General features: G+C 39.7%; 1 protein-coding gene across 1 annotated transcript; it reads right to left on the bottom strand.

Annotated features, from left to right (window-relative positions):
* Positions 1-2,397: 2,397 nt before the first annotated feature.
* On the bottom strand, positions 2,398-16,247 carry LOC131448214 (WD repeat-containing protein on Y chromosome). Its single transcript, XM_058620474.1, has 19 exons — positions 15,915-16,247; positions 13,944-14,181; positions 13,688-13,834; positions 12,216-12,338; positions 11,936-12,107; positions 11,505-11,551; positions 11,283-11,420; positions 10,995-11,183; positions 9,954-10,145; positions 8,892-9,368; positions 8,660-8,809; positions 6,896-7,080; positions 6,036-6,175; positions 4,749-4,897; positions 4,450-4,661; positions 3,708-3,820; positions 3,303-3,355; positions 3,093-3,163; positions 2,398-2,718 (listed from the first exon to the last, which is right to left on the bottom strand). The coding sequence occupies exons 1-18, from the start codon at positions 15,983-15,985 to the stop codon at positions 3,137-3,139; spliced, it is 2,823 nt and encodes a 940-aa protein (XP_058476457.1). The 5' UTR covers positions 15,986-16,247; the 3' UTR covers positions 2,398-2,718; positions 3,093-3,136.
* Positions 16,248-17,234: the final 987 nt, after the last annotated feature.

The raw sequence follows: 17,234 nt of genomic DNA, 5'->3' as shown, positions 1-17,234 counted from the left end.
AAATGACAATTACTTAAATTAAATATTAATTTAAATGCATTTTGTGTCTGCACCGCAGTGCACTTATGTCTTATAAATAGGCCGAGGACCCGCCTGCAAAAGAGATTCAAATCACAATGTGACTCACTAGTAAAAACTAAATATAATAAAAATTAAGTAAAGCTGCAGTGTGTAACTTTTAAATATAAACAAACAAATGTCTGTTACCCAACTCTCTCTTTGTCTCTCAGTAAAACATATAGTGTTATCTCGTGACTTTCTCACGCTTGCACACAAGAAGTGGTTTATTATATAGACAAGACAAACGGTTAACATCGTGTTAACGAAGCGAGACCTGTCATGTCTATAATAACATTACCCGACGGAGACGCAGCAAACAAATAACCTCACTCATCATTTCTGTTCATGAAGACACAGAATAATAACATAATAAACATGTGTTTTTAAGTAAAATAAATACATGGTAATGAGTAATAATTGACTAAAAATAGGATTAATAGGTGTATTTTTTCCTTCACACACTTGTGTATGTTTATAAATTGTCAGATTTCTGGCAGGAAGGTTGTGATGTGTGTTTATAGGTGTGTTACATCTGGATGAGAGGCAACAACTTGATTTAATATTCCCCCTGTTTTCCATAATAAAGCGAGAAGATAACAATCTCTTCTCCTCATCTCATCTCCGCCCCTCCAAGTCAACGACCACACACCTTTATCTCCTCACTGTTCTACCTCTTCCCCTTTCTCTGTCTTTTTAACAACAGACCTCTACTATATCACCCTCCAGGCAAAAATTCCCATCTGCACTTTTCCTTTCTTCTGCATTTCCCACAAAGGGATCCCTCACTTTTCTTCCTGTCATGCTGACCTACAGAGACACACACTCACACACACAGAGAGTTCGGAAAAAGGCAGTGGCTGAAAAGAAAAATATAAAAGGTTCTTGCACAACTTTGAATGAGAAAACATGCAGGGAGACATAACACCTCCCTTCATTCACAGGCCACCGTTTCTCTCTCTCTCTCTCTCTCTCTACGTCTCTGTGATTCCTGTGAAAACATAAAGTGTGCTCTGTAACTTACGATTGTGGCTCGAGTTTGCTCTAAAAGCCCCGAGCAGCTTTATAGTAAGGCAATAAGGATCTAACAGGGCATTTCCCAGCCGCTGTTGTTCCTGTGGTGGAACATCTGTCGTCTGTATGTGTGTGTGTTTGTGTGTATGTGTGTTTCTGGGAGTTGCTCTCCAGAGTGTTTTATCCTCCCTGAAGAGAAAACAGGCTGAGAGACGCTTTTGCTGAAGCTGGAAATGAGTGAGAGAAAGCTTTGACATTTATGTTGTTTGTATTTAGCCTTCACACACACACACACCTGCAAACACACAAAATATGTGACCTCTCTCTCCAAGAGCCACAGCTATAATAACAAGTATAGTTATTGTTCTTTGAACACAGATGCACAAAAAAGGCCACATTTTGCACCACTGAATTGATTATCTGGGGCAAAGAGACAAGCAGTCGCCACGTCACACTGTGTGAGCTTAAAAGGCGCTGTTTTCAACAATGCTTTCAATCATACTTGTTTAATAGAAAGGACACTCTCTGTCCATCTTGGCCAGTGCTCATCAGTTGTGAAGTCCCACAAGGCTCCATTTTAGGCCCTCTCCTTTTTTACCTTTACACGCTGCCTTAACTTAGTGTTTCTTTTCTACCTTCCCCTAACATCTAAGGACTCAATTAAATCCTTGAAGAGGATATTTGGTCTTGTTGAAAACCAAATCTTTGTAAATATCGTTGACAATGTTGCCACTTTTACTCACCAGTTTGTGAAAAATCTTGGTGTGTTCAACACTGACATGTTACGTGTTACTGACTAGAGGCCATATAAACAACGGCACTTCAGTAGTATGGGACTTTAATTCGTTTTTGGCTTGTGTATATAGGTTTTTCTTTGTTCCACCACACAGACGGTAAAATTACAGTTAATACATTGTAAAGGGCAAAAAAAAGAATCTATTTTTATTATATTTATTATTCACTTAATAAAAAAATATAAAGCCCTTGCCTAAATTACACATAATAGATGTATTTTAAAGGTTACATAAACCAAACAAAGTAATCACACACTTATACCTTTAAACAATAATATTTAAATGTGTTGCTAACTTATTCCAAGCTTCTTTTTGAGCTAAGCTAACTGATGATAGCTGACTGTATCGCATATCAGTGCAATTGACATATCTTAATTATTATTTATATAAGGAAATGTACGTGTGGAATCGATCGAAGTATGGGGAAAAAAGTTAAAAGAGGAGTAAAGACAGTGCAGCATGGAAGTTCTGAAAGATAAAATCCTAAAAAACAATATTTATTCATCAACATAGAGTGTAACACAGTGTACAGTTACAAGACATTAAAAAAAGGAAAAACAAAAATAGTTAATATTGTTACAAAAAAATACAAATTTCATTTGATGTGTGAAGTTTACAGAGCAGTGATGTCAGTGCAGCTCTGATGTTTGTCTCTGTTTGTCATGTGAGTCTTTTTAAAAACTTTTGTTTGCAATCCTTTTGAGGCCGGTTTACATGAAGTGACAGCAACAGGAAAAGCCTCTTCCATGGTTTTTGGCCACAAATGCACATTGTGGTGGCGGAGCAGGCGGAATAAAGGGACGAGGTCACAACTGGGTGAAGGAAACAGGGAGAGGAAGGAGACTCGTCTCATCTGAGACAAACAGATACAGCCATTAAGAGAGAATGGAATAATGAAGAGAACATTTGGTGTTAGCTGAGAGTTAAGGCCCATTTATACGCCAGTTTTAGATCCATCAATCATAAGTGTAACTACCCTACATATCTCCATGCTCTTATTTTATTGTGCTTGATCTGAAATAGACAGGAACAGGAGCGGATTTCACGGTGATGGAATACAAGTCACCCCATTAACATCATATACTGTAGACCATCTTGCAGCCATTTTTAAATGCCCGTTATTGACTCTTGTTTGTCGTTTTCCTGACCGACTGATTAGACTAATGACTCTATACTGCCCCCACAGTTTCCCGTGGTAAGGCTCTACCATTCCAAACTGAACCGTACCATGATGGAAACTCAGCGGTGGTCAGCGGTGATTGTTAGCGTCATCAAAGAGGCGTCTCCTCACAGAGATACTGTCACACACACACACACACACACACACACACAGATGAAAAGGACAAATGAAACGAGCCTTGATAAATGTGTGTTTACACTCGTCAGCAGCAGCCCTGTTTGTGTGTGTGTGTGTGTGTGTGTGTGTGTGTAGGTTACCATGGGTTGCTGAGGTTGCTCATGGTCATTCTCTGCTGAGCCGGTGGGTGAAGCTGAAGTGGATGACAAGAGACAAGCGAGTTAATGTGCATGTCTGCCAGGGTGTGGTTGCAGAGAAAGCACAGTTAATCGCTTATTTTGGCAAATCCTGAGTAACACAGCGAGAGAGAGAGAGAGAGAGAATGAAAGGAGAAGTTTAGGGAGGAAAATGCAGATGCACACTTCTGAAGAACCTGCCGTGCGTCTCTAAACATTGCCCAAATGTTCCCAGAATTCAGAGAAAGAATGCTCTGACTCTTTTTTTTAAATAAAATGTGGTGACATTTCATGTAATTAAGCCAGAATTTCCTATTTAATTGGCCTGGAATTATACAACTTTTTATGGCTATACCTGTTAATGTTTACCTTCACAACTGCATTCTCCCCGTGACGTGTGACAGTCAGTGGGTCCAGTGGCGTCGTCACTCTCCCTCCTCCCCTCCCCGCCTGTATCCTCCCTCTGCTTCCTCTCTGTCTCACTGTGGGTGTCAGAGCCAAACGATGTTACCCCTTGCTGCAGGGTATTCACTTGTGCAAACACAAAAGCTGTTTATTTTAGATTAGAGTTCCAACCGCTTGGCTCATATCAGAGTCCCTGGAACCGAACATGAGTCACATCAGTGATCTCTGTTGGATGAGATTGTGTCACAAGGTCTGTGAGTCTGTGAGAGCGTTTGGTGCTGTGTTTGATTTAAAACAGAACCAGAGCTGTTCTCCGTCTGGGCCATTAAGAATGCCTGCTCTTCAGAACTCGGTGTTCTTCTAAGTCAGTGGTTCCCAAACACTGGCTCGGGACTCACAGATGGGTCACGGGAGATTTCTTTGGGGGCTCACACAATTTATGTGTAACAGAAAATGGCTGTAAATGAGTGGCTACATTATACACAGATTTGCTCTTGTCAGGATTGATTTGGGTCACGATTAGCCAGACTCGTACTCAAAACGCTGATATGTTATGACAGTTCAGTTTTTGCCATCTTCAAAAAGTGAGTCCCCAAAGACAAAGTTTGGGAAACACTGTTTTAACTTAACAAACGCTCACATTTAGAAAATGTACAGTTTCTGTTAATCAAAGATCCGTCCTCTTGTAACTTTAAGATAAACTCACGTCCGATTCGCAGCTGCAACTGCGATATTCCACATCACCTCCTGTCCAAAAGCTCCCACGTGATCTCCCTCCTTCGTCCACAGGCCGGCAGAACCGTCCACAGAGGCCGAGAGGACGAACAGTCTGTCGTCCACCTCGAGGACGTCCACGCTCACCACTCCTCGCTCATGTGCCCTCCAGCGCTGCAGCCGAGGAGGCCGCTCACTGACCGTCTGTGTGGACAGAGAGAGAGAGACGACCTTTAAGTGCCTGTAGATATACGCACATTATATTTATTCAACGATTTCACAGCAGCTCACTTCTTGTTGCATGTCCAGTGCGTAGTCAGAGATATCCCACACCTGAAGCCAACCTGTTGAGTCTCCAGAGACCAGGATTGTGTTTTTTGGCTGATCTGAGCTCAGGCTCAGCACTCGTGCACCTGGCCGCTCTGGAGCATAAAACTGACCTGGGGTGGGAAGAATTTAAAGAGCATGAAGATGTAAAACTGCAGCCATTCGTGTTTAAAATAGGCCAAATTCCAAATATTGGAGACTTTTTGCCAGCAAGTTTCCATAACTTGGAAACAAGTGGTTGCACCTGGTGTGTACATGTATATACACACGTAGTCTTCTGTTTTCCTTGCTGAAGCCAAACTGGAAGTAAAACTACATTGAATAGTTACCAGGGGGCGACTTCTCTGCTTGCAAAAAGAACTCCGTTTGAATGGAAGTCAAAAAATTTAAATTAGCTCATACTTCTTACTCAATTATAACATAAGTAAACATTTTCCTGAGGAGCTAATGGTCTCAATCACTGGTTTAAACCTCTTCTTCAATGGATCATGATGTCAAATTTGTAAATTATGTTGCCATTTAGGAGAATAGATGATAAAACATATATGATTGACAGCTGGTTGCAGGCGAAGTCTGTGAACTTCTGTTGCAAAATGTCAAAATTGCGCCAGTTTAAATCACAAATCTGGAGGCTTTAAAATTAAAATTGCAGAGTCTCAGGTGGGTGACGTCTTATCATGATCATCTTATAACTTAATCACTTACAAAATAAACCTTTAGTAGAATGTAGTGTTCCATACTTAAGGCAACTGAGTCAAATCTAGTTGAATTTAAAACGACTCTTGTTTGTTTTTATAAGCAGTGGAATGTCTTTTCGTCAAGTTCCGTCCAAGCAAAACTATTTATACTCCAAACACAGAATACTTGACTTAAATCACAAATGTACTTCTGGGAACAGTAGCTTTTAATGCTCTCTGTTATGTCACAAATCTCCCGCTTATGTTGCGATCCCAAAGTCCTGTCTGCTATAGAAACGCGTTGACACACACATGCACCTGTGCACACTCGCACACACATGCAGCAGTCGCAGTGCGTGAGTCCCACACCACTAAACACAGATGGGATCTGGAAAGAGACATAGTTGTGGCCTGGCCAGGAATGGCAGTCCACAACTATGTCCAAGTCAACAGTTCAGACTGAGTGTCACCGCTGCTGCTGCTGCTGCTGCTGCTGCTGCCGCTGCCGCTGCATGTGAATAAATCCATGTTACGACGAGGACCATTAAACCTGACAGCCTCCCGTCTCCCTCACCGTATGTGCGAGTCTGAGCGGTGACGCTCCAGAAGCACAGGCGGCCAGCCTGTGACGACACCAGCACACCTTTGTTTCTCAGCTTCCTGCTGCGAGCTCGATGCTGCAGGAACAAGAGGTTGTCCACAGGGGGCGCCACTCTGGAAACACACGAGCTGATTCAGTCGATATTATGTTTACATGCACAGCTTAGTCGCGCTGCGGCAGACAACCGGACACCTTGCAGAGTCTGAGTGGACATGCGGAAGAGACATTTGATTTATTGACCCTGTCTGACTCTGCCTCCATAGGTGGCGCTGTATCTCTAATAATAATAACGATAAGTTTCTTTTAAAACACTCGACAGAGACAAAACTGTACAATAGGTAAAACTATAGTGAATAGTAGAGGTGGATATGGGCAAAAAAATTGATATCTCGATATTATGTCGGGATTTTGTCGGTGACGATAATTAGTCGATATCTTTTAAAAATTTTAGTTAGAGTTATAACACATTAATAGTTGCCGTTATATCAATTAAAAATTCATAAGACATAAGTGAACTACAGTGTAGAAAAATTGAACTAAATGTAACAAGAGGTAAATTGTCCAGCAAACAAGCAACGGCAAATAATAAAACTATCTCAAATACTTGGTTGCGAAGGCTGGTGTCTCCGTGTTTGCATGTGGCAGGGAGGATACTAGGTCACGTGATCACGCAGGCCCACTATTCATCTCACTGCTGCAGCCATTTAAAGACTCGACACTGTCAATTTGCACATCTTTAAATCAACAACCACGATATTATCTTGCCCACCCCTTATTAAAAAGGGTGCTCATTTCTGCTTTACACAAACATCAGTGTGACGGTCTCTGCTCACCCTGTCTCCCTGTCTCTCTGTAGGTGAAGCACTGGTCCCTGTGTCTCCAGCCTCCAGATGACGACGTCTCCATCGTGACTTGCCGTGGCAACGACGCCCAGAGCAGAACACTGACCCACTGCCAGGATGTCCGACGTATGGACACCGCCGGACTTCCACGACATGTCTGCTCTCACATACAAGTCCTATTACGGGGCGACATGTATCATTATTGAGCCAACTGGTGCCACAGTATCCACAATGACACAGAGTAAAAACACAGCAAACTTCTCACTGTGTGACACTTTACAAATGGTCTCGACGATAACATGTAATGGTTTGTGTTGCCTTGCAGAGAGCGGCTCCATTTCCGTCTCAGGGTTTACTGACTTTGTTGACACCTCGGGGCGACAACGCTGCGGTCAGCTCTTAACTCTTAAACCCAGACTCATTGTGGCGGACGTCTCGGACGTAAAGTGTGTGCTGCAGATTTCTTTTTTGCAGGCAAGAGGCTTCTTTTCTGATGCCACGGGGCGGATGTGTGTAAATGTAAATGTTTTCTTTAAAAAACTGGCTCTGCTGACACAACGAGAAACTTTGTGACATGGGGGGTGGGGTTGGGGGGGGGGGGCATCGAGAATGTGCTGGAGACGCATTAATGCTGCAAAACACTGTGGTCTTTAAAGGATGGATTTAACCACAGAGCAGATGGTAGTTAAAGGTTGAGAGGTTAAGTGTAGAACTAGAATCTAGATTCTGATGTTTACACGAGCAAAACCTCACCTTCATTTCTTACAGCCTGCGTGTGCAGGTGGATGTGGATTTGTCTCTACTCCCAGTGTAAACATGCAAATCATACTTTTTTTTGTGTAAAAATAAGGAACTATAGTGGCTCTGCTCTTCCAGTCTCTCTGCTTTTTCCTCCTTTTTCATTTGTTTATGCATCAGGTTTATGTAGGCAGAGCTGTTCTTTTTCCGCTTCAAAATGCAAACTCTGTCTGGTTTGTCCATTTATTATTTTAAAGCAATTATACACTTAAACGAACACACTGATTGGTAGAATATCCAATTTTCTTTGCCAATAAACCCTCCCAAGTTGGACACTGAACCTTTACCTTGCAATAGGAGATAATAAACTTAGATGATTGATTGTAGATATATTGATTTTGTGCGGTTTTCGCAGGAAGAATGAACCTTCTGAGCCTTATTTGGGATAAAGTGGCTTGTCGTTCTACGTTCAGCCTGGAGAAGAAGTTGAGGAAGAGCAGAAGTCTGACGGCTATGACACGTTCAGGTGAACATTTGTTTTGTGCTTGTTTTCACTTTAAATCTTGATTTATTGATGATTTGTTCGTCATGAGTATTTGCTCTGCACTTTCCAGAATCAGATGTCAGTCAATGCCAGGATTCTGCTTGTGGTCGGCTGTGGTCATGGGTGAGTGAAGACTGTATATAACAAAATAGATGTTGTATGACTGTTGTTGTGAGGCCTTGAGATTTACATCATGTTTTATTAAAGAAGACCAGAAACAAGGGATTGTGATCATAAACTGCTCAGGAAAATGTTTACTGAGGTTATAAATAAACTGATAATTAGGCAGATGTGCCCATAGACTTTCACTCAAACACAGCTCTTTTTGCAACCAGAAAGTCGCCCCCTGGTGGCTCTTCCCATCCTACTTCCAAAGCTTTAACATTTCAAATCGTAAGGTTAAGCCCATCTTTCTATACAGTCTATGAGGGTATGGTGTGCTGTACCTCATACTGGACATTATTAAACTTCACCTTTGCCGCCGCGATGTCATACTGAACGATTCGCTGGCTCCACCCCACGGCCAGCAGCTTGTTGTCATGGAGACAGGTCAACCTGGTGACTTCAGAGTTGGTGACAGGCTCCAGCTTGTGCAGGTTAAGGCCATTTAGTAAGTTCCACACCTGGTTAGAGTGGTCAGTGTACATTTGAAATTCAACTGTAGGCAACTTGCGGCACATAAGTTTGCCCAAAGTGCATTCAAACCTTAATGGTGCTGTTGCCAGCTCCTGTAATGAGTCTCCTGTGGGAGGCATCCAGTGTCATGCAGAGCAGCTCATCTTCTCCGTGAGCATTTAAGATCTGGAGCCACTTCCGGCCTGTCTCTACGTCCCACAGAGTCACAGATGAGTTGGCATGTCCCGTCACCACCTGTCTGAGGGTGGGGTTGTACAGGGCACAGGAGAGCTCGGCCCCATTTGGACATTCTGATCCAAATTCGCTGTCTTCGTTGGTCAACCATCCACCTCCTCCTCCTCTTCTTGTCTGGGCCAGATTGAACAGTGCCAGATAGTCTTTGCATCCCACCACTAAGTGAGGCTGTGTCTCTGCAGGATGAGGAGGGCTCACGAGCAGGAACGGAAAGTTGCCGTGTTCTGGGATTCGACCCGGCTGCAGGCATGGGAAGTGCAGGCGGACAGTTTTAAGACAGCGATGCGTGGAAATGTCCCAAACCCTCAGCTCCTGATGAAGGCAAAGCAAAGCATTAGGTGATCAAATTTTAAGAGAGTATATCCAACTTTGTCTTATTAAGGTATTACCCCTTACTTTTGATTACCAGTAACAAGCCAAAATAATGTTTTGCTTGTTCACTACTGTGAAATTTACTATCACTGATTGGTGTGATAGTAAATGAATTATTTTAAAAACATTCTAAGATACACATGTTTATAGTAAGCTTAATCAATTAAAGGAAGACAAGTTTTCTGTAAAAATTCTGAAGTGACTGCTTCTATACAACATTGTTCATTTTTGGCCAATTTTGTCTAGATTTTGGTCAGTTTTTCTTCATTTTGAGGAACATTACACTCTGAAAGTGGGCTCATTTACAAGCTAGTTTAAAGTCTACTAGCCAAGCAAAATTAATTTACCCCAATACAAGACAATTTAAATCAATTTGGAAGTCACACAGATGTATATATTTTATAAGTATAATATAAGTACTTATATGTATAAGTGCATATAAACCGCTTGAGTATACGACTCATCAAGATGTGAAACATTTTTATAATATCTAAATGCAGGAACGTTATCTCTTTAATGACTCACAGCATCTCTGGAGTAACTGAAGATCTGCCCAACAGGTTGGTAGATTGCAACATCCAGTATCGTGGTGCAGTGACCCAGCAGTGTAGCAACAGGACGTGTGGTCACAAAGCGAGTCCACAGCCTGACGGCGCGGTCACAACCTCCTGTGACCAGCAGCTGCAGAGACGCACTGTAGTCGAAACATTTAGCACCCTAAAAAGTGACAAACAAAACCATAATTACAAAAAACTGATGTTTAAGAGAAAATTAATGTTAATAAACTGGTTTGTGTGTAACATTTAGGAGGGTGTAATGGCAGAAATTTAATAAACAACCAATATAAGTATGTAAGTTGTCAGAAATTTGACAATATTTGATTAAAAAGAAAGAAAATCCACAGGGGCAGTTTCTACACCAATATAAAATTGCTGTAAAATAAAATAAAAACATTTTTTTTGTCTCTGTACTCAGTACAGACTCAAAGCAGGTTATTTTTTTCTCAGAGTTAGTGACAGTTAGTCTGTCTCTCTGTGTATGACCAAACCTTATAAATAACTAACTTGACTTGTAGCAATAAACACATCTCATATTTAGTTTTTCTAGATAAAAGTGGCGAGGACTAATTCACAGAATGAGTTATATAATACAGCGATGTGCTGCTCTTTTTATATATATATATGAAACCTTGACTCACTCTGTTAGGTCACTGTCACCCTGATCAGATTACTTTGACCAACACATGCACGTGTGTCCTTGAACCAACAAAAGTGAGTTAAAGGTCCAGTGTGCAATATTTAGAAATGGCTTTAATTCAGAAATTGAATATACTACCCAAAATAAACATGTTTCTATGAGTGTGTAACACCTTTAAAATACAAATAATTTAGTTTTCATAACCTTGGAATAAGCTTTTTTCGTGTTTTGGGTGGTTTAGGGGTTAGGGATGCTTCAAATTAGGACATTTTTCTGGAAAAAAGGCTAAAAGTATGGTAAATTACATCATGTTTAGCAAAACGAACTATTTTCATATAATGCATAACTGACCTTGTCTTGAACAGTTACCTGGTTAATTTTCCAAATGTATGGCTCCCGCTTTGATGTCACGCTGAAAAAGACCACAGAGCTGGAGTCGCTCTCCGACGAAGTCATGATGACATTGCTGCTGGGATCGAACATCAGTCTGTTTATTGGCTCCTGGTGAACGTTGGGGACGTAGCGGTGGGACACCGTGTTGCTGTGTTCGCTCAGGTCCTGTTTTGTGAAGACGGGAGAGAATGAATTGTTTGAAACTGGTCTGTCTGCAAAACAACAAACGTAAAAAGTGATATGATAAAATTAGGTCAAACGTACCGGGAAATAGATCCTATAAGGACCGTTCTGTTTCTTGGAGGGATTCTTAAAAAGACCTTTAGATGGGTTCAGGAACCACATCAGGTGGACTCCACCCTTTTCATCCCCCAGTAGCAGCAGAGGGGGACGCTCTGGATACTTGCAGGGACACATGTACAATATAAGTGAGGAAATATTTGCTATATATCATCCAACATTTCAAGGGAATATAAAGGGCCATACCTGGACATCGTGCCAGTAACAAAGAGCAGTGGGGACACAATGAAACCCTTGAACCAAGAACAAGATAAATAGTTGGTGAAGTAGAGTCATATTTGTTAATATAAAACATTAAAAACAACAGACCAAAGGTTAGATAAAGAAACTAAATAGCTAAAAAGAAAAAAAGATAAGACGAGGAACAAATAACTGTTACTGTTTGACATACAGCACATTTAAAACTTTGATTTCAACATTTGGCTGCTAATTTTTGTTAAAGTTTCTGTATTTTCTGTCTTTGATGCTTGTTTATGTTGAATGTTTTCTATTATTTTATTGTAAAGCTCATTGATTTTGCCTGCATTTACTTGACATGACCTTTTGTACCAGCTATAAGTCTTTTCCTTGAATAACTCACTCTCTTCAGCTTCTCTTACATCTGACAGCAAACATACCAAATAGGTGGACGTCCTCGAACACACTCCCCGTAGAGACATTGACAAAGTGCAGGTCCTTGCAGTCAGTTGCTATGGCAACCTTGTGAACGTGGCGCATGTACACCGCATCAGTGACCCAGCCTCTGAACCTTCTCGTGTTGGCCACTTCTTCTGTCGGATCTCCAGCGAGCTGGGAAGCAAATGTTTATAAAAAAAATATAAAAATTGTGTGTGTGTGTGTGTGTGTGTGGTGTTTCCAGATGTAGATGTAAAAGTAGAAAAGCATGATGTCACTCACCCCGATGCTTCTGAGGACGTGTAGGCCGCTGTTCCAGACAGTGACCTGACCCCCTTTACTGACACTCACATAGCAGAGTGGAGGAGGATGACAAACGGCAACCATGCGAACTGTGGACTCACGCTGCAGATGAACCCAACAGTGACATTTTAATGTCATTACCCTCTAAGGTCAGTTGAGTAAAAGCCCCAAAAACAACAACAAAAAAACTTTCAACAGCTTTTTACAACAAGTAATGTGTGAAGGATAAAACAAAATGGCGTCTGGCTAACATGGCTAGCCTCTTAGCCACGTTAGCCAGGTGACTGTGTAAAGTGGCTAGCATGTTGGCAAATATTCACTAAAATTAACATTTTCATCTTGGTGAAGTTGTGAATTATGCCTCTATAGCTTTTTTTTTTTCATTTAATGGCAAAGTCTGAGAAGAGCTAGCTAGTGTTTGTGATTTTGTTCCCTCAGTAGCACCTTATTACCATGTTCTCTTACATAGCATTACACATTACTTCCTTTTTAGTTTAGTATACTGTGTTTTACTCCTATTTGAATTGATACTAGGCTTGAATACATCAATATTACACATTTAAAAGTTTAATTGCAATTAAATTATTTTAGTTTACAATTGCAATTTCCTTTATTTTTCAAAAATATAACTTTCCACTTTTCTTTCAGAATTACACTTTTAAGTTCTCATCCTTGCAATTGAATAAACATTAATTATCATCTTGAGTGTATCATATACACTATGTGGCATGTTTCTAAATCTATTACACAAAAAAAGCTTTTTGCAAATTCAATCACAATTGCAATATCTGTCAGAAATGTCACAAATTTACTTTAAATACATCCAATTGTATTAAGCAATTTTGCTATATAAATTAATTGATTGATTGATAAATTTGAGATGTGTATGTTTTGGTAAATATTTATTGTAAAAATTTGTTTTTAAAAGTGAACCTTTTCTCCATTTGTGCTTGAACAGTTAATCGCTTATGTCATTGTTCTATAAAGCACACATTATTTACCTGTTCGGTTTAAAGTTATGAAAGAATGTAGTGTGCCATCTAGTGGTTTACATACGTAACTGCAGTGGTTGGAGGGTATGGTTGTGCTTTTCTGCAAAGTTCTACTTTTATTTTTATAGTTTACTTAACAACTTTGCTAATGATGTACACATAATGGAGTTGTGATTGATTTAATTTATTACATAGCTTCAAAAAAAGTTTATTGAATGTTATCAAGATATTCCATCATTATGTCACAAAAATGTTATTTGTCACGATATTGCCCAGAATTTTCCAAATAAAAGTGTTTGTTTTGATATGGAGCAACATAGAGGTCACAATAAAAACATATTTATGATAAAAATATAAATAGCGTATTAATAAAAAAATATAGCGGAAAGTCGGTATAACTTCATATTAAGTAGCAGGCCATATGAAATTGTGTCTTAATCACGTAACAGACTTTATTACCTTGTTGTGAGAGCAGTGTCTGATCTGTGGCAGCAGGTCACGCAGAGCAGCCTTAGGGATGGAGGTGTGCTCTCTCTCTGTGTACTCCAGGAGCAGGTACGAACACAGCTGCTTCCACCTCACCTGTCCTGTACAGCTGATATCTACCTGGGCACAATGAAGATTGAAACGTCATGACTCAGGTCTTCTAAGATGAGTGAGTAGACGTGCCATCATGGTGCTCTTGATTCCTTTCCATTTCTTTATGTGTATTTACCTCCCAGAAGAATCTCTGAACCCACGTGTCCTCAACATCTGGTCCAATCACCGTCCTCAGAACGTCTCGAAACTCCTCAAACTTCAGTCCACGCTCCTCGTCTCCTCCTCTGGTCTTTGTGCTCCTGTTGTTGTGTATTTGTGCTGCAGTTTTTGAAGGGTTGGTGAAAGCGTTTCTCAGAAGCTTCAGGTGCTCGGGGCTCAGTTTCTCTGCGGGACTGACTCCACAGGCTGGGTCACTGCAATGGTCACATAAAAAAGAACATGTTAATTATGTGTTTGCCCATTGTTTTATCTTCAATTTCTGTCAAATTGAAACAATTTCACCCACTATTGGACCTTTAAAGATCCCTGTTTTACAGTATTTTCTTAGTGAGTCTTTCATCAGTTTAATCATGACTTTCCCAAACTTTAGGAGCTCATTCAGTTTTTATGTTTTTTTAGAAGCAAATTTGTGATTGTGATTGTAATTTTGCAATGGTTATTTTAGTCTTTTTTAATGACCTGAAACTGGTTATTTATCCAATCACATGGTGAAAGGCTGGCTGCAGAGTGACTACAGTGCCACTAAGTGGCAGCATTGTGTAAGCAGACAATTTCTTAAAGGTGCAGTGTGCATAACGTACACTAGTCAAATACAGTTATTTCTCTAAGTGTCCCTTTAAATTCTTAAAAGTACTGTGTGTAGAATGTAGGAAACTTTGATTAAACATTTAGTCTAAATGTCCCTTTGAAATCTTAAAGGTACAGTGTGTAAAATGTAGCAAACACTAGTTAAACATTTAGTCAACTAGAGTTAATTTCTCTAAATGTTCTTTTAAATTCTTAAAGATACAGTTTATAAAATGTAGCAAACACTAGTTAAACATTTAGTCAAATATAGTTAATTTCCTCTAAATGTGCCTTTAAAATCGCAAAGGTACAGTGTGAAACATTTTGCAAGATTTTTCTCAATAATAATAATAATAGTAAAAATAATTTGATTTGTTCAGCTTCTTAGTGTAGAGGATATCGTTAAGATCTGTTCAGTTTAAAAACACATAAATTTATACTTAAGGAAGTCATACAATTGCTTTAGACTGGACACCAAACGAGTCAGTTTTGTGTCCGGATTATACATTATGAGGATTATACATTATGAGGAAGTATATTTTTGAATTAGTGCTGTATTCCAGCAGCAGCAGCAGCAGCAGCAGCTCTTGTGTGGCCCTGTTGCCTGGGGAAACGTGTCCAAACTGAAACAGTCACATGTGTGTGACTGTGTGGTCACTGTGTGGCCACTGTGTGGTCACTGTGAGCTGTGTATTCCTGGTCCATCAGGACGAGCATGAGTGGCTCTTTACATCACACACGTTTCTCACAATCAGCTAATGCAGCCATAAAGTCATTAAGTCGTAAAAGTGTAGTGTTTGGTGAAAAAGAGGGTGAATTTAAGAAGTTGTGAAGACAATGGATGGAGACAGGGCCAGCCTTAGCTTTTATAGGGCCCTTAGCTAAATTAGATTTTGGGGGCCCTTTATTAACAACAATAATAAAGCAGTAAATGACATGACGTTTGTGGGGGGATTTTGCACAGTTGTAGCTGATTTTTTGCATTTTCTTACAGTTCTAATGGATTTCATCTCTAAATGGTAGCAAAATCAGAAGAATTGCTACAATGTGTTGATTTTAACTTTGTATTTAAAATGGCACAATACTGACCAGGCCACCGTAGAATATGGTATAAAATGAAACAAGAGACAACAATGACAACATTTATTGTCACCATGATGAAAACATAACGAAAAATATAATAAATAATAATTTTTTATTATACATTATAAATTTCGTCCAAAATATAGAATTTATCATTAGGTATAAACAGAGAATTAATTCAGTATTTGTAGGATTAAAACAGCTTATGTGTGTATTACAGATGCCATTTTTCGATATAAAACACATAATAATAGTAATATAAAAGACAGAAACTTACCAAAACCTGCTGTGTGGCACTTCTGTTTCATAAAGCATCCATGGATTTTTTTTGTTTCTTAAAGACGCCATATCATAAACTCTTCTTAAACCAAAGGACACCGCTCCATCTGTCTTTATTTAGATTATAGTCCAGTTAATGTTTTTAATATTCTTTATGTTTTAGCAGCAGCAGCTATGAGTTCCCTTTAAAAGTGACGAGGTTCAGCCTGAGCTCACGACTGAGTCAGAACCTGCAGAGTCTTTGTTTCCATCCTTTACTCAAACTCCATTGACTCAAACAAAGCTTCTTGTCTCCACATAGCAAAGGAATGTCCCCCGTCCGTCCGTCCATCCACGCATCAGTTAACGGCTGCGTCACAAGTGTTTGACCACGGCCAGAAACGCGGAGAGTCAACACATCAGAAAATCGTGGCACAATAATAGGAGAGTTGGTGGTTTCCAACATCAGTGGGAGTCTGCTTGTGGTCACTGGGCCTCAAAGCTCACAGTGGGTTAATCATTTAAAGAGGCAAAGTCAGTCAGGGCTCAGCAGAACTGCAGTTAGTATCACTGTCAACTTTACAGAAAAACAAAAAAGTAATGACGATTTAACAGTTTATGTTTTGGCCGAAGCCTTTATGGGGCTCTAAGCTGAATTTGATTTGGTGCTTATGCTTGGGCCGGCTCTGAACCACACACACACACACACACATTTTTGAACTAATGCAGTTTAATTATTACCGAGCAACTCACAGGAGTTTAAGCACTTCACTGAGCAGGTGTTGATTGGTTGTCTCGGTCTCTCATCTCTCCTTGTTACTCCTCTTTGAGTCTGCTTCTGTCAGCGATTTCAGAGACATGAATAAATAAAAACACACTGAATTGAAACTAACACTAGGAACAAGAGCAAACATAGACAAAAAATAATAACTACAGTCAGGTAAAATTATAACCTTTATAATGATGGGCTGCAACTAATCAATTCATCTATTGACTATTTTCTCAAAAAATATTGATCGCTGTTTCTGAAACAATGATGTTCTCAAATGTCTTGTTTTTTTCTGCAAACCAAAATGATAACGTTTTAATTATGTATTTCGTTATTATATGAAGCAAAGAAACCAGAAAAAAGAGAAATTTCAGAAGCTGAAAAATCCACTCAAACTAATTAATCAATTATCAAAATAGTTTTAAAAAAAGATTGTTGCAGCTCTACAATTTAAAAAAAAATAAAAAAAGAAGAAGAAGAATTGCTGGACCCATGTTGATATACATGTCATTACCTGATATAGCCACTAGATGGAGACACAGGAAAAGTAACATGTGAATAACTCTTCAT

Source organism: Solea solea, chromosome 21 (genome assembly GCF_958295425.1).
Source record: "Solea solea chromosome 21, fSolSol10.1, whole genome shotgun sequence".
In the NCBI taxonomy this organism is placed as follows: domain Eukaryota; kingdom Metazoa; phylum Chordata; class Actinopteri; order Pleuronectiformes; family Soleidae; genus Solea; species Solea solea.
The sequence above is the reverse complement of the archived record's forward strand: the minus strand, read 5'-3'. Positions and strand labels throughout refer to the sequence as shown.